We start from the raw sequence: 25,126 nt of genomic DNA, 5'->3' as shown, positions 1-25,126 counted from the left end.
CTTCTGGCAAACAGAGACTAGGGACACCATTCCTGCCCATTCTGGCTAACAGCCATTGATGGACCTATCCTCCATGAATTTATCTAGTTCTTTTTTGAACCCTGTTATGGTCTTGTCCTTCACAACATCCTCTGGTAAGGAGTTCCACAGGTTGACTGTGCATTGTGTGAAAAAATACTTCCTTTTATTTGTTTTTAACCTGCTGCCTATTAATTTCATTTGGTGACCCCTAGTTCTTGTGTTATGAGAAGTAGTAAACAACACTTCCTTATCTACTTTCTCTATATCAGTCATGATTTTATAGACCTCAATTGTATCTCCCCTTAGCCGTCTCTTTTCCAAGATGAAAAGTCCCAGTCTTATTAATCTCTCTTCATATGGAAGACGTTCATATCCCTAATATTTTTTGTTGCTCTTTTCTGAACCTTTTCCAATTCCAATATATCTTTTTTGAGATGGGGCGACCACATCTGCACACAGTCAATATGGGGATAATTGAAATCCCCCATTATTATTATTATTATTATTATTATAATTGAGTTTTTTACTTTAATAGCCTCTCTAATCTCCCTGAGCATTTCACAGTCACTATCACCATCCTGGTCAGATGGTCGGTAATCTATCCCTACTGCTATATTCTTATTATTAGAGCATGGAATTTTTATCCATAGAGATTCTATGGTAGAGTTTTATTCATTTACAATTTTTACTTCATTTGATTCTACGCTTTCTTTCACATATAATGCCACGCCCCCACCAGCACGACCTGTTCTGTCCTTCTGATATATTTTGTGCCCTGGTATTACTGTATCCCATTGATTATCCTCATTCCACCAAGATTCTGTGATGCTATTATATCAATATCCTCATTTAATACAAACTCTAGGAAGTTCACGTTAGTTAAGAGCCTAAAAATAGCAGTTCAAAGCCTTCTTTGAGACTTCTCTGGCTTCTCCAGAATTTTCAATAGCCAAGAGACACTTTTTCCCACCTGCACTGCATTGCTATAAAGTGGCAGACTGACCGTGAATGGTATTGCAAGTTTTGAAGTACTTAATAATGTAGGGTGTGGAATTATGAGACAGTTCCTCCTTGAGTTTTATCCTGATGGGTATCTGCACTCTCTACTGACCCATTATTTAAGATTCTATCCTCGTGACTTTAGCCCTAAAGATCATCTCATGAGTAGGGCTGTCAAGCGATTAAAAAAATTAATCGTGATTAATCACACTGTTAAACAATAATAGAATACCATTTATTTAAATATTTTTGGATGTTTTCTACATTTTCAAATATATTGATATCAATTACAACACAGAATACAAAGTGTACAGTTGCTCTCTTTATATTTATTTTTGATTACAGTATTTGCACTGTAAAAAAACAAAAGAAATAGTATTTTTCAATTCACCTAATACAAGTACTGTAGTGCAATCTCTTTATCATGAAAGTTCAACTTACAAATGTAGAATTATGTACAAAAAAACCTGCATTCAAAAATAAAACAATGTAAAAGTTTAGAGCCTGCAAGTGCACTCAGTCCTACTTCTTGTTCAATCAATCGCTAAGACAAACAAGTTTGTTTAAATTTGTGGAAGATAATGCTGCCCACTTCTTGTTTACAATGTCACCTGAAAGTGAGAACAGGTGTTCTCATGGCACTGTTGTAGTCGGTGTCGCAAGATATTTATGTTCCGGATGCACTAAAGATTCATATGTCCCTTCATGCTTCAACCACCATTCCAGGGGAGGTGTCCATGCTGATGACGGGTTCTGCTCGATAATAATCCAAAGCAGTGTGGTCTGACGCACATTCATTTTCATTATCTGAGTCAGATGCCACCAGCAGAAGGTTGATTTTCTTTTTCGGTTGTTCGAATTCTGTAGTTTCCGCATCGGAGTGTTAAGACTCTGAAAGCATGCTCCACACCTTGTCCCTCTCAGATTTTGGAAAGTACTTCAGATTCTTAAACCTTGGGTTGAGTGCTGTAGCTATCTTTAGAAATCTCACATTGGTACCTTCTTTGCATTTTGACAAATCTGCAGTGAAAGTGTTCTTAAAATGAACAACAACATGTGCTGGGTCATCATCCAAGACTGCTATAACATGAAATATATGGCAGAATGTGGGAAAAACAGGGGGAGAATTGTAGGCCACCTGCTCTAAGTAGTTCAGTCACAAATTTAATTAACACATTATTTTTTTAATGAGCGTCATCAGCATGTAAGTACGCCCCCTGGAACGGTGGCTGAAGTGTGAAGGGGAATATGAATGTTTAGCATATCTGGCACGTAAATACCTTGCAATGCCAGCTACAAAAGTGCCATGCAAATGCCTGTTCTCACTTTTAGTTGACACTGTAAATAAGAGGGCAGCATTATCTCCTGTAAATGTAAACAACCTTGTTTGTCTTAGGGCATGTCTACACTACGAGAGTAGTTCGATTTTACTTAAATCGAATATGTGGAATCGATATTACAAAGTCGAATGTGTGTGTCCACACTAAGGACAGTAATTCGACTTTGTGAGTCCACACTAACGGGGCAAGCGTCGACACTGGAAGCGCTGCACTGTGGGCAGCTATCTCACAGTTCCCGCAGTCCCCGCTGGGGAGGAGTACAGAAGTCGAATTTAAGAGACCTCTATGTCGAACTAAATAGCTTCGTTGTGTGGACGGGTGCAGAGTTAATTCGATGTAACGGTGCTAAATTTGACAAACTCCTAGTGTAGACCAGGCCTTAGCGATTGGCTGAACAAGGAGTAGGACTGAGTGGACTTGTAGACTCTGAAGTTTTACATTGTTTTGTTTTTGAATGCAGTTATGTAACAAAAAAATTCGATGTTTGTAAGTTGCATTTACACGATAAAGAGATTGCACTACAGTACTTGTGTGTGGTGAATTGAAAAATACTATTTCTTTTATCACTTTTACAGTGCAAATATTTATAATAAAAATAATATACACTTTGATTTCAATTACAACACAGAATACAATGTATATGAAAATGCAGAAAAACATCCAAAATATTTAATAAATTTCAATTGGTATTCTATTGTTTAACAGTGCAATTAAAACTGTGATTCATTTTTATTATTTGTTTTAATTAACCGTGTGAGTTAACTGCGATTAATTGACAGCCCTACTCACAATCACACCTGTTGCTGCAGCGGAAGGCGCTCACTCCCCTTGGTATCTCTCCCAACTTCTAAATACCTGAAAATTGTTTTTAAAACCAGAATTTGTATTAGGATCACTGTTGAGCCCCACCTGTCTACTTCCACTATGGTATTAGCACTGCCTACTCTTTGCTTTTATAGTTTTTAGTATAAGGGTATGTCTACTCTGCAGCTGGGAGCTTGCTTCCCCGTGCGAGTAGACAGCCACGTCAGCTCTGCTTGAGCTAGCATGTTAAAAATAACAAGGTAGATAGAGGTAGAGCCAGTCGTTCACACTAGCCACCCGAGTGCATACCCAGAGGACCTGGACAGGTTTGTATCAGCTCTCAGCTGCAGAGTAAATGTACACATAGAATGCAATTAGTACACTGGTCTTTGTATCGTGTTTTTAGAATATATTTAGCATGCATCCCAGCAACCTATTGTAATTCAAGAAAGTCCTCAAAGATCATATTAATATTGAAGGGTCTGTGAAGTGATAAATAAAATAAATTAATTAATGGAGATATCCTATCTCCTAGAACTGGAAGGGACCTTGAAAGGTCATCGAGTCCAGCCCCCTGCCTTCACTAGCAGGACCAAGTACTGATTTTGCCCCAGGTCCCTAAGTGGCTCCCTCAAGGATTGAACTCACAACCCTGGGTTTAGCAGGCCAATGCTCAAACCACTGAGCTATCCCTCCCCCCAATATTTCTATCTGTGTTAGGGTTTTCTATTGAGATCATCACTGTGGTATCTGAGCACTTCTGGTGTACTTTTTTGCACTTACTAATGTATAACACGGTCGCTTTGAGTCATCTGTTTTAGTCTCTTCCTTGCTATAAGAGGCTCAGCTTGATATATCTTTTATTTATTCATTCATATTCTTCTCTCTCAGCTCCTCCTTTCCCCATCACTTTGGTTATGGTGGGAAAGCTTTTTCAAGGAGCTATTTTCTTTATACATTTTCAAATAATGAATTTTGCATAACTTGAACTCTTCTCAATGTAAAAATTCTATTCCTCTCCAGTGCACAGTGGTAAAGAATACTGTACAGTTTCATAAATGTGAGTGTAGCGAGGTGGTCACCTGCTCTTGCCCTGAGGGGTTTAAAGACAGCCCTGGGAGAGGGCTGTTGCAGGGGAAAGCAGCTACGAGGCTGATTGGGGAAGCAGCCACAGCTGGGCCACGCTCCAATCAGGCCTCAGCTGGCCCTATATAAGAGGCTGGGAGCTAGGAGCTCAGCAGACTCCCTCTAGCTTCTGAGAGGGAGGGACCTAAGCAGAGTACCTGAGTGGAGCAGGGCTTGGGAAAGGCAGAGAAGCTGGGGAGCTCCAGCCTGGAAAGCCCCAGGCTGCAGCCTAGCAGAAGGCCAATGGGTACTGGGGGTTGCAGAGGGCAGCCCAGGGTAGGCAAAGGCAGCAGGTCCAAACCCAACCTTGCCGGTGATGAGTAGGCTGACACTACAGTCTGCCCCAGGGTGTGGGGGCGAGTTGGTGACTGGCAGTAGCCTACGACTGAGGCGAGGTGGAAATAGGGGGTGGGGGTTTCCCAGGGAGGGGAGACCCCGAGACTGAGGGGTGTACTGCCAGGGGGCAGCACCCCAGATAAAGGGGCACCCGAGTCCAGGGAGGGACACGGGGGCCAAGTGGCAGTGGGATACTGGCCTGCAGAGGGTGCTCCAAGGTTGGCACAGCTAATTCCCAGAAGAGACCAGCAGGAGGCGCTGCAAGGGTGAGTCCCACAATCGCTTACAGTGAGAGATGTAGCAATGTGGCTTCACATTTATGCCATGCTATTAAGAGTACAACCTAAAACAATATTGTTTTAATCCCTGCAGGAATTACTTCATGTAGAACTATCATACGGATTGATGTTTATTTTATACCATAATTAAATATTATTTCATATATGGGATATGACAGTTATGTTTCTGTGATTTACAAATTCCGTTTTATATGAAACAAGACAGCTATATTTTTTCCAAGTTGTATTCTCTTTCAATGTTAGTGCTATTTTCTGTGCGCTGTACCTTGGTTTTCTTGCACTCATGAGAAGGCTAGACATCAGCACATTCTGTCTGGCATCCATTAATCAGTTTACACCTTTTCCTGGGAAATCTGCTTTAATTTATAATGTTAAATTAGTGTGCAACTCACCACATATCAGCTGGTTTTCCTTCAGGTTATGAAATGCCAGTCCTCGTAAAGTACTGGGATAAGCACAAACTGTTTCTTCTGCTATTCGAACTGAAGCATTTCTAGCCCACTGCAAAACCCATTTTAGATTACAGTCACAGATGAGCGAATCAGCATTGAAATGTCTACGAAAACAAAAATAACACTGAAGAAACAAAATGCACTTTTGCAAAATAAATTAATATATGCAGCACAAAATTAGACTGATGCATCTAAACATAAAAACAGGCATCACATGACAAATAATATACATCCTCCTCACTCATATGGATTCCAAGATACTATGCCCAATTCTACTCTTAGGTATAATGCAACACCCTTTGACTTCAATAAGAATCTGGCCCACCATAACCCATATGCATATGTAATTACAGTGATACTATTTGGCCACTAGACTCATTAATTTTGCATCAGTGTTTGCACTGAAGGTTAAAACCTGTATAAGCATACTGAACAAAATGATACTAAGCTATTACTTTGTATATTAAAAATTCCTCTTAGGCTATGTCTACATTGCAATGAAAGACCCATAGTATGGCTAAGTTATGGCTAGCCTGGGGCAGCTGATTCAGGATCACTGGACTAGGGCTGCAAGGCTAAAAAATTCAGTGTAGATGTTTGGACTCAGACTGGAGCCTGGGCTCTGAAGCCTTGCCAGGGAAAATGGGGGAATGGAGGTGGGTCTCAGAGCCCAGGCTCCAGCCCGAGCCTGAATGTGTACACTTCGATGTTTAACCCCGCAGCCCAAGCCCGTGCTGTGGATTTGTTACTGCAATGTAGATATACCCTGTCTCTAACACCATGCAAACAATATTTACCCATTTAAAAAACCCTCTAATATGTGTATTTAATACATTCAGTAATGAATTATTGGAAATTTTCAAATGAAAATTATTTGGTATTAGTTTATTTTTCCTCTTTTTTCCCCTGTTACCATAAAAAAGAAAGGAAAATTATTGCAAAAGGCAGTACATTTTAAGTAATTAGAAACTGACAAAAGCAAGCCCATTCAAATTAATACCGCAGTTCTGCCACGCTGGTTCTGAGGAGTTCTCAAATTAGGGTAAAGGGGGGGAAGTAACATTATATAGTCTACGGTATCAACAGAAGGAGTTAATATGAAGTTTCAGCCTTGATTATTAAACCTCTATGCTTTTGACACGTAAAAACTAGATAACGCCAAGATATCCTAGCTACAATATTGTACACATATATGGCAACAAAAGATTTGTATGATATCCAAATTGAATTTTACATATTGAAGCCATACTTACAAGGCTTTCAGAGCTAATAGCTCAGAAAAAAGTCCATTCATGAGACTTGAAAAAATATTCCCTGATAAATTCCTAGAAAAGAAGCAATATACAGTTACTATAACAAATAAAAGATGCAAACCAGTTATGTTATATGGCAGAAGTTTGCTGCTGTTAATTAAAAAAAAAAAAAAAAAAAAGTTAGAACTTTGCTGCTTTCTTCCATGGGAAGAATAAATAAGATATACTTTCTTAAGGTTACATATTACTTTTTTGATGAAAGATAATATATAAACATGTATAAAGCAAATCACACACCGATTTTCAACTTCCTTTCACAGCAGACACATTTCTACGATGCAGTATTGTTGCAGTGACCAGGCAAGGTACTAACAAACTTCAACAGGACTTTATTTTTATTTTTAAAGTGGAAACCTCTTTACTAAGCTGCTGCTGCACCCTCGGTAGCTCTCACTTCGCCTCCTCAACTCCTCCCCCCTCCTTCCTGTTTCCTGTCCTTTCAGACTCCCAACAGCCAGCGCTCCCAGTTCTAATAATTACAAGCAATATCTAACCACCACAAGTATCTTCTAATAAACAGATATTCATAGCTGTTATAGATCCAGTAATATTTTAAGTGCTTAAATTTGAAGTTATGGTATAGTGATATAAACAGTTAGACCTATGTTTGAGCTATGCTGTGCTCTTTTAAATCTATGTAACATGCAGGGCCGACTCTACCATTTTTGCCACCCCAAGCAACAACAACAACAAAAAAGCCGCTCGGAATGCCGAAGCAAAAAAAAAAAAAAAAAAAAGCCACCCGGACTGTGCCGCCCCAAGAATGGACGGAATGCCACCCCTTAGCATGTGCCACCCCAGGCACGTGCTTCCTCCGCTGGTGCCTGGAGCCGGCCCTGGTAACATGATACTTCAAAGTAGGGTGATCAGATGTCCCAATTTTATAGGGACAGTCCCGATATTTGGAGCTTTTTCTTATATAGGCACCTATTCCCCCCCCCCCACACACACACACCCTCTGTCCCGATTTTGGTCTTGCTATTTGGTCACCCTACTTCAAGGTAATCCAGACAAAATAAATTGATTAATTTAATATTGAGAAGAGTTTAGAGAACATACTGAATATGTTTTATGTGTAAAATGAGACTAACTATAAGGCAAGTTAGTTTCATATTCTAAGGTTGCATTACATTATACCTTCATGAAAATAATATTTTCATATTTTTAAACTTCTAGGAAATGTAAACTTTCTCTATAATCTACAAAAAGATCCAGCATCATGGGATCAGTCAAGAAAACAGCTTATTTTAATGTCTGTTGTAAGAGGATTTGTCCATGTATTTGCTTTGAAAATTTACTACTGTCTTTAAGGAACTAGTCTGAATATCTCAGTTCTAAATAGCTCTAATTGTCTCTGGTAATTGATTCCAGAATGGTTTTTAACTCCATGACTACAAATATATGAATGTCCTTTTGCATAGTCTAACAGTATTGTTGCTCTCAATTCATGTTAACATTAATGGCAAATGCATAAATGTCAAGTCATATTCTCCACTGCTATACCAGTTAAATAAAAATTGGTGTCGCATCTACGATTAAGGTTTCCTTTCAGATAAAGCACATTTCTGGATTGCTGACAAATGTTCTTTTCTATTTATGCAAATAAGTAAATGCCTGAAGCCTTCTGAATTTACATGACTGAATTTAAGATGGCTGCAAAATTTCATGTCTTAGAGGATTGTTCAACAGAAAATGTGTCGTCATCAAGAAGAAAATAAGTTGTATTGAAAAATAAAGATTCAAGCCTTTTTGACAAAAAAATTGATTTTTTTACGGATTTATATTTCTGTTCTGTCTACAACGTAAAGAACTCAAACTATACTGAAGGTAAGAATTAAGTTTAAAAGTACTGTTTAACGAATGAAGCCTTTGGCAAGTGGTAAATACTGTAATCTGATAAAAAAAATCTTTGCAGGGACTGCATTATATACAGGGACATGTGCCCTGATGAGCTCCTGCCAGAAAGATGAGGAAGTATCACAGGTCAAAAAAGTGTATGGAGTTCTTTTAAGAAAATAATTTATTCTTGAAAGATAATATTACTTCTAGGGTGTTTATTCAAGAAAACTGTACTGTGCATGGAGCCCAATGACAAATATGCAGCTTGGATGATAACGTATGAAGCCATGAATAAATGTTGTAAAGATAGGAGATGCTAAAACCCATTTCCATCCTATTAGAATTTTTGGTCCTATTTTGTGAAGTACTTAGTACCTTGCATACACATCTATCATAGCGTAGCAGGAACTGCACCCTATTTAAGGCTCTATTACAGAGCTCAGATTAAACAAGAACTTTACATCTTTATTTAGTAATAATCTCATCGAAATGGCAAAAACCAAAACACAGAATATAAATGGAGTACAGTACTATATGCATTTTATCATGCTTTGATGAAAAATGAATTTATACAGAAAAAATAAATTGATATTTTATTTGCACTCAAAAGCAAACCCTTAACAGTGACCTCAGCAATGTTAAGGCAAAAGAACTTCCCAAGTGCATGGAACATGTGAGTCAGATGTGCTGATCTTTTGATACACTTGATATGAAAGCAGATGAGGTCACTGATAAGGTTTTGTGTCACCCTCCAGGTCTGATGAAGCTGCAGTATGTATTGCTTTTAGGGATCTGCTAGAGATGGAAGTAAAAACCTGATGGGTGTTGCAGTGCATTACTGACTGTAGGAAATATGGAGATGTAAAGGAATGCATTAGACTTTCCCCATAAATTCTTATGTCTATGCTTTTAGTGTAACATAGCGTGGATGGAGCATGCTCTATGCAATTTTAACTCTAATTAAATATAGTTTTTGTTTGCTGATATCAATGGGAGTTGAGAGCACTCAGCATCATAGAGACCTCAATTATGCAGATGCCGAACTCTAAAGTCAGTGAGACCAGTTCTTACTTTTAGGCACATGCTTAAACACCTTGCTGAGGTCCTGAGGGTTTCTCAGGGTGAACTGGACTGATCAGGATTTGGCCTACACTATGGTAACCTAAATATTTCTGAATTATCTGCCATCAAGAGTTTTCTGTTTTTCTTATTTGCTGTAACAATGAAGGATGAGAATATTTTCTTCAGAGTTTTAATCAGTGTTAAAGCTGCACAACTCAACACTTCGAAAGATGTAAAACACACACATACACACACAGAATAATGCTAATTTATAATCTTTTCCCTTCCCTTTTCTAGTTTTTTTCCCCTCTTTCAAATGAGGGAGTGATCCCAGCATTTGACTGATGGGATGATTGTTTGTGGGTATCACAGAAGTGAAGTTTGAGGAGGGATTTAAGTGAAAATAGGGAGGACACAAGGGGCATTTGAATAGGGAGTGTGTTCCAGGCATAAGAACAGCACTGAAGAAAATATAAAGATGAAAACAATGAGTAGATAAAGGGAGAGGCAAGGAGAGATTAATTAAATGTGGGAAGAGGTTGAGAGGGTGGGGGGATAAAAATGAGAGAAGAGGTGTAGGCTGGGGCAGGTTCCAGTGGATAGTTTCTTGATACCCCTGCAGTAGTGTCAATTAGATTCCTTACATGTTACTTGTTTTGTACTTTATCTCTACAGTGTACAAAGTGATTAGCTGCTTCAATGACATTAACAAAGTCACAAGAGAATTTATTATATGATATTATCATAAAGATAACTACTGATGATGATTCAGAGTCAGGATGAAATATAAATCAGATGTACTTTAATCAAATAATTGCAAGTAAGCAGCAAGGTGTGTTTCATATTTTTAAAAGGAAGATTCAGGAGTAACTGTTTGTCAAAGCATGTTTCAGGCTGGAACATTTTATAGTCTGAGGTGCTAATTTATCCAGGCTCATCAAAATAGACTCCGATATATCATTAAAGGAAACCCATAATCTTCTGCTGCTCCTGATACTTAGTTCTGAGTAGAACAGGTGTTTAAATTATTAAGAGCCCCATTCAACACCAGAAATCCATTTGCATACCTGGTTCCTGGAACATAGCATTGAAACATGACCCTTGAGAAGGCCAAAAGGAGATATGAAAGACTTGTTACATTCAATTATGTCACTTACAATCATGTTTAGAATATAAAAAGCTCACTAAATATAAGCATGGCCAAAGGATAATATATAAGCCAGGAAAGCCAAGCCAATAGATTAGCGAGTCAAAACAAAGCATCTTTTGAACTACCTGGATTGCAGTCAGCTATACCTGTCATATAACATGTATATATGCTCTAGGATCATTTTGGTACTATTCCATTTTGGCAAATTCATCAGTTCCAAGTAAGTGTAAAACCTGGATCAATCTCAAGGAAAATAATCACAAATCATTGACAGGCATTGATAAATTCCTGGAACAGCGTGAAAACTTTGGATTTCAATACTAACCAAAAGTTCAACTCCTATTTATTGCAAGGTATGAGACTTTTTTTGGCACAAGCTTTGGGCAAAATCTTCCCTCTCTATGGGTGCCATCAAGGGGTTTATGTTTTTATGCGGATTCAGTGGTTCTACTTGAAACCCAAAGGAGCTTAAACATGTCAGTTATCGATGAATTTATTTGGCCAGGTGGTTTGGCCAGGTCTAAAATAATTGTCTACCCTTTTGATAGTGATGAGAATATACTGTACCATGGCCCTTGGCTTTCAGAGCCAGCAGACAAAATCCTGCTCAGGTCAATGAACATAAATATTCTTCTTACTCCTGTTTTGAAGACAATCTGCTCCAAACTGACCTCTATCAGTCCTTTAATTAAACTAGTTAAAGACCTTTGCATTACCATTGGCACCTGTGACAGTTTTTTCAGAGCAGATCAAGTTGTCCTCCCTAATTCAAGTGAAGGATTTAAATCCTTCCTCATGTTGCTGGGTATGGGTATATACCTTACATGACATGATGAAAAACCAACATGAAATGAAACCTAAAGCCGGTGGTGTCCCAAACTTCCTGCAAATTAAATCAAAGAGCAACAACTCTTAAAAGACCTTGAATTATGTTAATCTAAATGAAATATATTCCAATTTCCTTTGTTTCACCTGATATTTATGCTTTTAAACATTGTAAGAAACCTAATCTCTGTAGTTAGCAGATGACTAGAGATTTCTCTCTCTTGCTCTTTCCAATAGACTTATGGCTCTCTCTACTGGTTCTAATAATGGCCTACAAATGATTCCTTGTACTTTGTCATGCTAAGGTAGCAAGAGAGCTTAGAAGAGTTTCTATAATAAGTAGTTGCAGCATTCAAAGAGTATGTATGTGATTTCCACTTTGTTGCTTCAGTTACCTGGACCACGCTTGATTGCTTTATCAGTGCCAGTTACTAGTTTAAGAACTTGTCACCTTCGCATCACTTGCTCATTTTTACTGCTTCAGTGCTTTCAAAAATGTGTATATCAGCACTACAGTTATGCTAAATAAATGTTTCTACACAACTCTTCTACAATTTAGCTGTCTCATGCTCCTCAGTTGACTAGTAAACATGTTTCCAATTATATCAGTGGCAAATGCATTACTACCAGACAATTTTCTGTATTTCAAACAGGTGCTAAACAAGTGAGAGTCTGGGAAGTATTTGTTCATGAACCACCAAGAAAACCCCAGGGTGCTGCTTTCCAGATTCAAAAGATGGCACTAGCATGAAATTAGGAGGCAGTGCATCGTTACCACCTTTTTGGACAAGAGATAAAACTGAGGTCCTGACCATTTGTGATAATTAAAAAATACTCTGACACTTTTCACAAGAGCAGGGTATTAACCCCAGTGTTCCTGGCTAAATTCCAACTTCATTCTACTTATGTAAATAGCCTTGGCAGTTTCAAATAGATCCGACATTCCTCACTTATACAATATTGCTGTATATTGCTAGAAACTGCCACACGCTACCTCAATGGGTGGCTTCCTTTTCTTGGTGAGTGAGGAGAACTCTATATATATCCTATAAACATGTGTTTACTCGAATCAGGCCCAAGGATCATATTCTCAAGCCCACTGAAATCAGAGTGCTAACTGGTGGGTCCATTTGTAGAATTTAAGAACTTTGGTTCTGTTTGTTTGACAGGTACTATATAAGTGTAATATATAGTTTTATGTTCAGAATATACTACATATTCTCACATAAGCACTAAGATTTGAGAATAAACTACTTATTTCCTATTGGCTGATCAAGACAGCAAACTTCCAAAGGTTCCTTCTGCACATGGATAAACTTTTATCATCTGTTAGATGCAATGACACACTCCCTTCAACTTCAGAATGCTTCAGTTCTACTACTAAATCAATAGCTTTTACAAGAAGAGATTCTTTATTAAATGCACTACTTGTTCTGAGTTTCAACATCCTTCTTGCACTAACATATCATTACATACAAATGCCAAGAAATTCAGGACTGAATGATCCACATGTACAATGAAGCAATTATGCAAGTTAAATTAATGGCAAATAGGATGCTGACTGCTTCCTTAAAATTGAGCTGCCTAAGTTAATATTTCCAGAAGCAACCCAATTTGAAGTACCCTGGCTTTCTAAATCTTCCCTAATTTGATAGTCTATGGACTACTTTTTCTCAACTACCATTTTGAGTCTTCACTGTAATATGTTTTATAGCACATTTAAGATTATAAAATATTATGCAATCTGTACCGAATATAAACAGGTGATTTTTTTTTACCATTATCAATACCAACATTTTGGATTATCATTAGCATGTTTGATCTGAGCTGAGTTTTTAAGCTATACAAAATGAAAGACATCGTATTTTATCTTCTGCCTCTTGGTATGAAAATTAAACTTTCACTTGCATTCTTTGTAGAGTATAGTCTTGATAGGTAACTTGGCTTATACCATAATTACATACAGAAACTATGTTAGAAGAATGGTAAGGCTGCAAAGTCAAGCCCTCAAAAGCAGAATAGGGCTTGAATAGGGGGGAAAAGTGGGGAGAAAGGAAAGAAAGGAGGGGAAAAAATAGATCTACTCCCATTTTTCAATACCAAATTTTCAGCAAAAAAGGGGATCCTTTTGAAAATGATTTTGAATTTTTTTTAAATTTTTAATGAAAAAAAGAGTTAATTTTTTGATCAGCTCTATTCAAATGTAGGAAGTGCCAAAATTAAAGTTGTCCACGTAAACCTTAGTCTTGCCCCAAATCCGTGACAGAACCAAGAAAAAATCCATTTATTCCACATCCCAATCCAGTGTTGTGGGACTTAAACATAGAGAATGTCCTTTTGCTTTTAGTATTGAATGGAGGCAGGGGTCTTGTAGTACAAATTATATAATCGTGTAATTGAAGACTATACCATAATGCATAAGGAGAAAGAGTAAAGGTTTATTTTTCCATTTAAAATTAGTTTAGATGCTTTAAAAAATAAATTTGCAGTCTTTCCCTCACTCTGCATGCCCCAACGTCTTGGGCCTGGTCTACACTACGAGTTTAGGTCGACTTTAGCCGCGTTAAATCGAATTAAGCCTGGACACGTTCACACGACGAAGCCCTTTCTTTCGACTTAAAGGGCCCTTTAAACCGGTTTCTTTACTCCACCTCCGACGAGGGGATTAGCGATAAAATCGGCCTTAGGGGGTCGGAATTGGGGTAGTGTGGACGGAATTCGACGTTATTGGCCTCCGGGAGCTATCCCACAGTGCTTCATTGTGACCGCTCTGGACAGCACTCTCAACTCAGATGCACTGGCCAGGTAGACAGGAAAAGCCCCGTGAACGTTTGAATTTCATTTCCTGTTTGCTCAGCGTGGAGAGCACAGGTGACCACGCAGAGCTCATCAGCACAGGTAACCGTGATGGAGTCCCAGGATCGCAAAAGAGCTCCATCATGGACAGAACGGGAGGTACGGGATCTGCTCGCCATATGGGGAGATGAATCAGTGCTGGCTGAACTCCGAAGCAGTAAACGAAATGGCAAAATATTAGAAAAGGTCTCCAAGGCCATGAAGGACAGAGGCCATCACAGGGACGCACAGCAGTGCCGCGTGAAAATTAAGGAGCTAAGGCAAGCCTACCACAAAGCCAGAGAAGCAAACGGAAGGTCCGGGGCTGAGCCGCAAACATGCCGCTTCTACGCGGAGCTGCATGCCATTCTAGGGGGTGCAGCCACCACTACCCCAACCGTGTGCTACGACTCCCTCACTGGAGAAACACACAGGGAAGAGGGTTCGGAAGAGGAGGATGGAGAAAATGTAGATAGCTCACAGCCGCAAGGAAACGGAGAAACCGGTTTCCCCAACAGCCAGGATATGTTTGTCACCCTGGACCTGGAACCAGTAACCCCCGAACTCACCGAAGACCCTGAGGGCACACAGGGGACCTCTGGTGAGTGTACCTTTGTGAATATTACACATGGTTTAAAAGCAAGCGTGTTTAATGATTAATGATTAATTTGCCCTGGCAATCGCGGCCAGTACAGCTACTGGAAAAGTCTGTTAACGTGTATGGGGATGGAGCGGAAATCCTCCAGGGACATCTCCAGAAAGCTCTCCTTCATGTACTCCCAAAGCCTTTGCAAAAGGTTTCTGGGGAGGGCTGCCTTGTCCCGTCCGCCATGGTAGGACACTTTACCACGCCAGGCCAGTAGCACGTAGTCTGGAATCATTGCATAACAAAGCATGGCAGCGTATGGTCACGGTGTTTGCTGGCATGCAGACAACATCCATTCCTTATCGCTCTTTGTTATCCTCAGGAGAGTGATATCATTCACGGTCACCTGGTTGAAATGGGGCAATTTTATTAAGGGGAAGGGACATTCAGAGGTGCCCGTTCCTGCTCTGCTGAACAGAAATATTCCCCGCTGTTAGCCACGCGGTGGGGGGGAGGGGTGAAGTGATCATCCCAGAGAATTGGGTGTGTGGGGGAGGGGAGTTAGTTGTGTTTGTGCTGCATGTTAACACTGAAACCGCAGCCCCTCCTTTTACATTGCAAACCCATTTTAAATGGCCAACCCAAAGGGTGCTTGGTATGGGAAATGAGAGCACTACTGTTTGAAACCATTCCCACATGTTAAGAAGGTTAAAAAAGCCAAAAGACTGTGTCTTACCATGGCTGCCTGCAAGCTGAAATCTGTGGCCTGGCACTGCGTGAGTGATCTCTCACACCAAACCAACAGGCCCTCAATATAAGAGGAAAAATGCGACCTTGTAACGAAAGCACATGTGCTGTGTAATGTGAACAGCAAAATTTAACGTGAAAGAGTGTACCCATTGTTCTCTAAAATGTGTCTTTTTTAACCACCTCTCCCTTCTCCTCCACCAGCTGCAAATGTTTCTCCTTCACAGAGGCTAGTGAAGATTAGTAAGAGAAAGCGTAGGACGCGTGATGACATGTTTACAGAACTACAGATGTCCTCCCACGCTGACAGAGCACAGCAGAATGCGTGGAGGCAGTCAATGACTGATTTCAGAAAAGCACAAAATGAACGAGAGGAGAGGTGGCGTGCTGAATCGCGGGATGAACAGAGCAAGTTGCGGGCTGAAGATGATAGGTGGCGTCAGCTTGCACACAGAAGGCAAGAGTCGATGCTCCGGCTGCTGGAGCATCAAACTGATATGCTCCAGCGTATGGTTGAGCTGCAGGAAAGGCAGCAGGAGCAGAGACTGCCGCTACAGCCCCTGTGTAACCAACAGCCCTCCTCCCCAAGTTCCATAGCCTCTTCACCCAGACGCCCAAGAACACGGTGGGGGGGACTCCGGCCACCCAGTCACTCCATCCCAGATGATTGCCCTAGCATCAGAAGGCTGGCCTTCAATAAGAGTTAAAGTTTTAAACTGCAGTGTGTCCTTTTCCTTCCCTCCTCCCCCACCCATCCTGGGCTACCTTTGCAATTATCCCCCTAGTTGTGTGATGAATTAATAAAGAATGCATGAATGTGAAGTAACAATGACTTTATTGCCTCTGCAAGTGGTGCTCGAAGGGGGGAGGGTAGGAGAGGGTGGAGTGGTTGGTTTACAGGGAAGTAGAGTTAACCGGGTGGGGGGGGGGGTGGAGGGTTCATCAAGGAGAAACAAACAGAAGTTTCACACCGTAGCCTGGCCAGTCACAAAACTCGTTTTCAAAGCTTCTCTGATGCGCACCGCACCCTGCTGTGCTCCTCTAACCGCCCTGGTGTCTGGCTGCGCGTAATCACCGGCCAGGCGATTTGCCTCAACCTCCCACCCCGCCATAAATGTCTCCCCCTTACTCTCACAGATATTGTGGAGCGCACAGCAAGCAGCAATAACAATGGGGATATTCCTTTCGCTAAGGTCTGAGCGAGTCAGTAAGCTGCGCCAGCGCGCTTTTAAACGTCCAAATGCACATTCCACCACCATTCGGCACTTGCTCAGCCTGTAGTTGAACAGGTCCTGACTCCTGTCCAGGCTGCCTGTGTACGGCTTCATGAGCCATGGCATTAAGGGGTAGGCTGGGTCCCCAAGGATCACGATAGGCATTTCAACATCCCCAATGGTTATTTTCTGGTCCGGGAAGAAAGTCCCTTCCTCCAGCTTTCGAAACAGAGCAGAGTGCCTGAAGACGCGAGCATCATGTACCTTTCCCGGCCATCCCACGTTGATGTTGGTGAAACGTCCCTTGTGATCCACCAGGGCTTGCAGCAGCATTGAAAAGTACCCCTTGCGGTTTATGTACTCGGTGGCTTGGTGTTCCGGTGACAAGATAGGGATATGGGTTCCGTCTATCGCCCCACCACAGTTTGGGAATCCCATTGCAGCAAAGCCATCCACTATGGCCTGCACGTTTCCCAGAGTCACTACCCTTGATATCACCAGGTCTTTCATTGCCCTGGCAACTTGGATCACAGCAGCCCCCACAGTAGATTTGCCCACTCCAAACTGATTCCCGACTGACCGGTAGCTGTCTGGCGTTGCAAGCTTCCACAGGGCTATCGCCACTCGCTTCTCAACTGTGAGGGCTGCTCTCATCCTGGTATTCTGGCGCTTCAGGGCAGGGGAAAGCAAGTCACAAAGTTCCATGAAAGTGCCCTTACGCATGCGAAAGTTTCGCAGCCACTGGGAATCGTCCCACACCTGCAGCACAATGCGGTCCCACCAGTCTGTGCTTGTTTCCCGGGCCCAGAATCGGCGTTCCACGGCATGGACCTGCCCCAGGAACACCATGATTTCCACATTGTTGGGCCTGTGCCTTGTGAGAGGTCTATGTCCATGTCAATTTCCTCATCGCTCTCGTGGCCGCGCTGCAATCGCCTCCTCGGCTGGTCCTGGTTTTGCTTTGGCATGTCCTGGCTCTGCATATACTCCAGGACAATGCGCGTGCTGTTCATAGTGCTCATAATTGCCGCGGTGATCTGAGCGGGCTCCATGATCCCAGTGCTAGCTATGGCGTCTGGTCTGAAAAAAGGCGCGAAACTAGTATCTGACGGACCAGGGGAGGGAGGGAGGGAGGGACGAGTGACGACATGGCGTACAGGTACAGGGAATTAAAATCAACAAAGGTGGCTGTGCATCAGGGAGAAACACAAACAACTGTCACACAGAATGGCCCCCCCCAAAGATTGAACTCAAAAGCCTGGGTTTAGCAGGCCGTTGATTTGACGGAGGGAGGGGGAAGCAAATGAATACAGAACAAATCTATTTTTTACATCTTAAGACGACGGTGCAGCATGACTGATAGCCCTCGGCATCTTCTGGGTGCTTGGCAGCAAATACTGGGCGCTTGGCAGTTATAGCCACATTTTTCCTGTATGATGACGATCGCCTTCAGGCCTATTGCACGATCTGCTGCTCAGGGAAGACTCTGCTAACATGCAATGATCCAACAGGGCGCTTGGCAGAAAATGGCATACTACGACTGATAGCCATCATCATCATTGTGAAGGCAGCAGAATATGACTGGGGGGATGGGGACTGGGGGACATACGGAGTTCCAGCCACTGCTGTACGACGATGACGGTTACCAGTCGTAATAAACCATCTACTGCCAAAAGGCAAAAGGCAAGGGTTGGTGTAATGCAGCCCTACGGCTGCCAGCCCCACGGCTGCCAGCACCCAGATCGCCGATGAAGGCTACCAGTCATGCTGCACCGTCTACCGCCAAAAGGCAGTTAGCTGCTGCTGCTGTGTAGCAATGCAGTCCCACGTCTGCCGGCACCCAGATGACATATGGTGACGGTGAGCTGAGCTGAGCGGGCTCCATGCTTGCCGTGGTATGTTGTCTGCACAGGTAACCCAGGTAAAAAGGCGCGAATCTATTGTCTGCCGTTGCTCTGACGGAGGGGGAGGGGCCTGACGACATGTACCCAGAACCCCCCGCGACACTGTTTTGCATCATTCGGGCATTGGGATCTCAACCCAGAATTCCAATGGGCGGCGGAGACTGCGGGAACTCTGGGATAGCTACCCATAGTGCAATGCTCCGGAAGTCGACGCTAGCCTCGGTACTGTGGACGCGGTCCGCTGACTAGAGCACTTAGAGCATTTTATGTGGGGACACACACAATTGGCTGTATACAACCGATTTCTATAAAACCGGCTTCTATTAATTCGACCTAATTTCGTAGTGTAGACATACCCTGACTTACACAACATACCAAACAAATCGGATAATGGCTGGTTTATTTTTATGTTCTTCTGCTTCACTCTTGTCCTAGCAGGCTTGAGTGATAGGATCCCATTCTCTGTTTGTCATTAAGTGTCCAGGGGAAATCCACTGAAAAAGTTTGGATTTCTCTAGTTTAAAATGTACAGACATGCCTTATTTTAAAATCCTCTGCAGAAAGTTCAGTCAACACGAGTGACATACAATTTCTTGTTCTCCTAGTTGTAATGTGTTAAAGGCTTTTTAAAAATGTTTATTACAAAATGGTATTTGTGACGGGTTGGATCACAGAAACCCCCTTGGGAGCTGCCACTTAATGTGCAAAGACTACCCCTGCTCCTGTTTTCCCTGCCAGCTCAGGACTCCAGCACCCTGTTTTGCTGAGCCAGACACTCCAGTCTGCTCTAACAAAGACTCAGGGTCTGAATCACCCGTCCCAAAGCTGCAAGTTTACCCAAAAACAGCGTACAGTAGTGTGCTTGTCTTTAGCACTCAGATGCCCAACTCCCAATGGGGTCTAAACCCAGATAAATCCGTTTTACCCTGCATAAAGCTTATGCAAGGCAAACTCATAAATTGTTCGCCCTCTATAACACTGATAGAGAGATATGCACAGCTGTTTGCTCCCCCAGGTATTAATACATACTCTGAGTAAATTACTAAATAAAAAGTGATTTTATTAAATACAGACAGTAGGATTTAAGTGGTTCAAAGTAGTAACAGACAGAACAAAGTAAGTCACAAGCAAAATAAAATAAAATGCGCAAATCTATGCCTAATCAAACTAAATACAGATAATCTCACCCTCAGAGATGCTTCAGTAAGTTTTTCTCAGACTGGACACCTTCCAGGCCTGGGCACAATTCTTTCCCCTGGTACAGCTTTTGTTCCAGCTTAGGTGTTATCTAGGGGATTCTTCATGATGGCTCCTCTCTCCATCTGTTCTCTTCCACCCCTTTATATATCTTTTGCATAAGGCGGGAACCCTTTGTCTCTCTGGGTTTCCACCCCCCTCACTGGAAAAGCACCAGGTTAAAGATGGATTCCAGTTCAGGTGACATGATCACATGTCACTGCAAGACTTCATTACTCACTTGCCAGCACACATATACAGGAAGACTCACAGGTAAACAGCCATCTGCAGACAATGGGAGTCATCAAGATTCCAAACCATCATTAATGGCCCACACTTTACATAGTTACAATAGGCCCTCAGAGTTACATTTTATATTTCTAGTTTTAGATACAAGAGTGGTACATTTCTACAAATAGGATGATCACACTCAGTAGATTATAAGCTTTGTAATGATACCTTACAAGAGACCTTTTGCATGAAGCATATCCCAGTTACATTATACTCACTTATATTTTTATAAAACCATATAGACTGCACAACGTCACAGTATTATACTCACAATTTGTGAAGATTGTTAAGGCCCACAAATATTTCTGGGGTCAGACATCCAATTCTATTATTGGAAAGATCCCTGAAACAAACAAAAAATCAAAAACATTAGTTGTGTACTACTAGTGTATACACCTACATAGCCACAAACAGCCTTGTTAGTTTTGAGCCTAAGGAATTAGAAATGCTACAAATGAAAGAATAAATATAATTTTTTTTGTAATGTAACATATTTGAATTTAACTGATTTTATAGCTTTTTTTTATTTTGATTACATTAACATAGTTACGAATCCCTCTTAATAGTTAAACTTTCCTGTAACATATTGGATTGAATTTTACATTAATTGCTTTGTAAATGAGTGTCATGTCTCTAGAGGCCTCAAACAAAGTAAAATCAGTCTTCATCTCATAGCAATAATTTTTAGCAACATTTATTTAATAATGAGAAAATAGCACATATTTTATGCTTTTGCTGCATACAATAGTTTCTGCAGCCTGGACTGAACCCTAAGTATCATCTATTTTTCCCCTTATTAAGTTGCTCCACGCTCAAGGCCTCCTATCATTGCCAACCAGGATGGATTTGATTTAAATCATGATTTAAATCACTAGACAGGAAGACTTGATTTAATCATGGATTTCTACATAAAAGTGCATTCTTGTTGGTTGTTATAACCTTAATACATATTCTTCACAACTCAGAGATAGATGTAGGTTTCATTTTTAGAATCAGAGGGGTAGCCGTGTTAGTCTGAATCTGTAAAAAGCAACAGAGGGTCCTGTGGCACCTTTAAGACTAACAGAAGTATTGGGAGCATAAGCTTTCGTGGGTAAGAACCTCACTTCTTCAGATGCAAGTACATTTTTAGAATGTACACACTATACATTTTTATTTTGAAAACTTTTCAGATTAGTTTTACAGCTATATCAGAAAATGAATGATTGTTTGGTTATTTCATTTACCAAAGGTAATTGAAGCAGGTATTTATGAAGTCATTGGGAGGTGAACTATTTCCAATTCAACAGGTTAATCATTAATATTTGGAGGATTTTCTTGCCATGCTGTATTAGGAAGAGAACATCACCAGACAGACATTTAAATTGTTTTATTTAACTAAAACAACAATGTTATGTATTCTGGATTTTTTTCTTCAACAGCAAACATATAATATTTTAACAAAACAAGAATATGAATTTTTGAATTTAGTTAAACATTCAAGTTTTTTAAAATCAGGTTTGTTTTTGTTAAATTTGTTTTTAACTAAAATAATTAAATGAAATATTAAAAAAAAAATTAAATCAACTACGTCAGCCAGGTCAACCTGAGAAACTTAAAATATTGGCTTCTGCAGCTAACTCAGTCGTCTTCACCTTCATTTTCCTGTTTGTTCATAATCTGGAAAAGAAAAACAAGCTATCCTGCTTTTTCAGGTCCCAAACGATTTCTCAATTTGGAATGAATTAGTCCAAAGAAAGAAAATATTCTTTCTACAGCAGCAGAAGAAGCTACTGCTGTTAAAAGTGAGATAAGCATTTGGATTCAGAGACTGTTGAAGTGATAAAGTGACTTCCACCAGTTCACTAGTGTAACTTTCTTTAAAACATCAGCAAGCATATATTTCTTGAATGGTTCACCCTTAGCTCTGAAGTTTATTATAGTTGGCATTATGCAGGGATGATTGCTGGATGTCCATGGCATAGCCAACTCCTCTTCTTCAGCAGTTAAGGTTTGACCCTGGTACCGAGTATTGAGAATATTTGCAAGAAAATGAGCTGGAGATCGTGCTTGTCCCATTCATTTTTTTAATGCTTGTAATTTAACTCTGTCATTGCATATTTCTCTTTTTAAGATCTCACTCAGTTCCTTCCACATTTCAACAGCGTCAGCAATAAAACACCTATTTCCCTGCATTTTGTTCAAGGCTACAGAAATAGGCTTCAGGGTACTCAGCATGTGTTCAACATTTCTCTTAGCCCAATGTTGAGAACTTTGGCTGTGACGGTGCCATCTATTTTTTCACGATTTTGTTCACAAACTGTCATCAAATTAGGTGAGTTCTTGATATAGTGCTCAAAACAGTCCAGTACTGAGTTCCACTGTATGTCTTGTGGGAGAGTGAGCTTGGTTCCTCCCACTTTTTTCAGAGAAGCTGCTGCAAAGTGGTTGTTACGGAAGTATTTTGCAATTTCAACAACATTAGCCTTTATTTCTGGAACACTGAAGTCTTTGGCTAGGAGGTACATCAAATGAGCACTGCAACCGTATGTTGGGACTCTCTTCACTCTCTTCTAAATAATTTATTTTAATCTTGGATACATTTGCAGCATTGTCTGTGACCAAGCTGCATACTAGACATTTGAATTTTTGTTCAGTTTGTTATAGCTTTTACTGCTACTTCTTGTAAATATTCTGCTGTGTGTGTGCACATTTCCTGATGTATCAATTGTTTCTGTAAGGAAGACATTCCCATCTTCTGTTGTCATACAAGCACATACAACAGGATCATTGTGGACATTACTCCATCCATCAAGACTCAGGTTAACAATTTTACCCTGTAGACCTTTTGCACACTGCTCAATTTCTCTTTCTTGCACTTTATCCAGCAATTTCCCTGGGACATCTGCTCTGTTGTGTGGACTGTATCCTGGTCTTAATGACTGAACCATTTTAATGAAGTATGGGTTCTCAATCATATGGAAAGGAGAGCTTGTTGCATAAACAAACTGGCCAATTTTTTCATCTATTACCTCTTTTTGTAATCTGCCGGTTCCTATCACAAACTTATCTATGGTTGTTTCTGGATAATGGAGATTTTTTTTCTTTTTTGCTACAGGTCATATACTGTGGCTATCTGACATACATGATGTGCCTGAAACACTATCATTGGTAGATAACTCTGAAACTATAGAAAATGATGATGATTTTGAAGGTGGATAGTCTTCAGAATCCTGTATGTTGAGGATGGATTCTCCTAAACAAAATAAGTCAATGCAGTTATTTAATTATTATTATTACCGTACTGCTCATTTAGTATTACTCATTGCATTCGCTGACAGTACTACTTTTAAAGGTGAAATTGTAAAAGGAAGATCTGCTTATTTCAGCTGTTTATTTTTTATCACAGAGTAGCAGCCGTGTTAGTCTGTATCCGCAAAAAGAACAGGAGTACTTGTGGCACCTTAGAGACTAACAAATTTATTTCTAAGGTGCCACAAGTACTCCTGTTCTTTTTTCTAAAATGATAGTACCATAGAGTAACAACTATATTTTTTGTTCAATCGTGAGAATTCAAGAATAGTCCAGAAGGAAGACAGGCAGTCCTTAAGAAAGAAGTATGAAATGAAAAGGTTTACCAACCTGAAGATCCTGCATGTTCAGACACGTTCCTTTCCTCATCTTCAACACAGTTTCCTCAGAAGGAACGCTTCTCATGAAGTTGTTTTATTTGGGCAACCAGGGCTTGTATTTCTTTGTTGCACTGTTTGCATTTTGCACACATGCCTGTCTTACCCACAGATAGAGGAACTTCATTAAAATATTCCCAAACTGTGTCTCTTTTACAGCCTGCTGCCATTATAGGTTTTCCCTTCTAGTGAGAGAATGGTATGGTAGATCTCAAATCAACGAAGGCTACACTCAAAGACCTCAAGACTTCTGGAATATGCTGCTCAAACAGTTTCGCTTTGTTTCTACTGCCTGTCCCTCCCTTCTCACATTTATCTCCAGACTTCTTCTCCTTGTCCAGATCTATTCCGCCTCCAACAACCTTCTATTCATTGAACTTTTTGAAACTTTGCACTTTTAGAGAGAGGTAAGGGATGGATTCTGTATGCACAAATTTGCAGAGGGACAATAGAGTTGAGGTCTGTTATCTCTCACCTCCATATATTATTGATTTAAAAACATTTTTGCTGTTAACAAGCATATTATCTCTGGAGACGCAAATCCAGAGTTTGAGAACTGCAAAACTAAGCATCTCTGATGGGATCTTCTAGACTGAGCACTGAGTCCCATTGCGTAGATAGAAAGATTAACCTAAATAATCTATACAGAAGCCCCTGGAACCCCATAAAATTGGGTCCCTAATCCATGAACTATTGGAACTCATTTACAAAACTTTTCTTAAACATTACATGACTATATTGTCTCACACTATAGAATTAGAATTTTATAAGCCCTATTCCATGATCAGATATCTTTGCGCTATAATGTATTTGAATTAAAACTACCTTTAGATAGGTTTTTTCCTCAAAAAGCCATTTTATCAAAATACTCCCATTTAAATAAAAAAAAATCCATTGGTTTTTATCCACCCTGTTGCCAACATTCTACCAACTGAGGAAGACTGGATGAGAGTTTTGAAGCCATCAATACCACTCTTTAACTAACCAGAAATGTAACTCTTGAGAAATGCAAACAGTGTACTGCTGACTCTGCAGAATGCCTAGGGTCTGCAGACCAAAATTTAGGCTCAAACCATAAAT

At 40.5% G+C, this 25,126-nt stretch overlaps 1 protein-coding gene across 1 annotated transcript in view; it reads right to left on the bottom strand.

Moving 5' to 3' along the window:
- The window catches only part of ADGRA1 (adhesion G protein-coupled receptor A1), a 491,306-nt gene that overhangs the window by 275,091 nt on the left and 191,089 nt on the right, over window positions 1–25,126 (bottom strand). Inside the window, exons 4-6 of the mRNA XM_065407945.1 lie at window positions 20,650–20,721; window positions 6,630–6,701; window positions 5,317–5,480 (exon numbers count right to left, since the gene is read on the bottom strand). Coding sequence (XP_065264017.1) covers window positions 5,317–5,480; window positions 6,630–6,701; window positions 20,650–20,721 — 308 coding nt within the window. The remainder of the gene's footprint in view (window positions 1–5,316; window positions 5,481–6,629; window positions 6,702–20,649; window positions 20,722–25,126) is intronic.

The sequence above is a fragment of the Emys orbicularis genome, chromosome 7, assembly GCF_028017835.1.
Source record: "Emys orbicularis isolate rEmyOrb1 chromosome 7, rEmyOrb1.hap1, whole genome shotgun sequence".
Lineage (NCBI taxonomy): Eukaryota > Metazoa > Chordata > Testudines > Emydidae > Emys > Emys orbicularis.
Note: the sequence above shows the minus strand (reverse complement) of the source record. Positions and strands in the feature narration are given on the sequence as shown.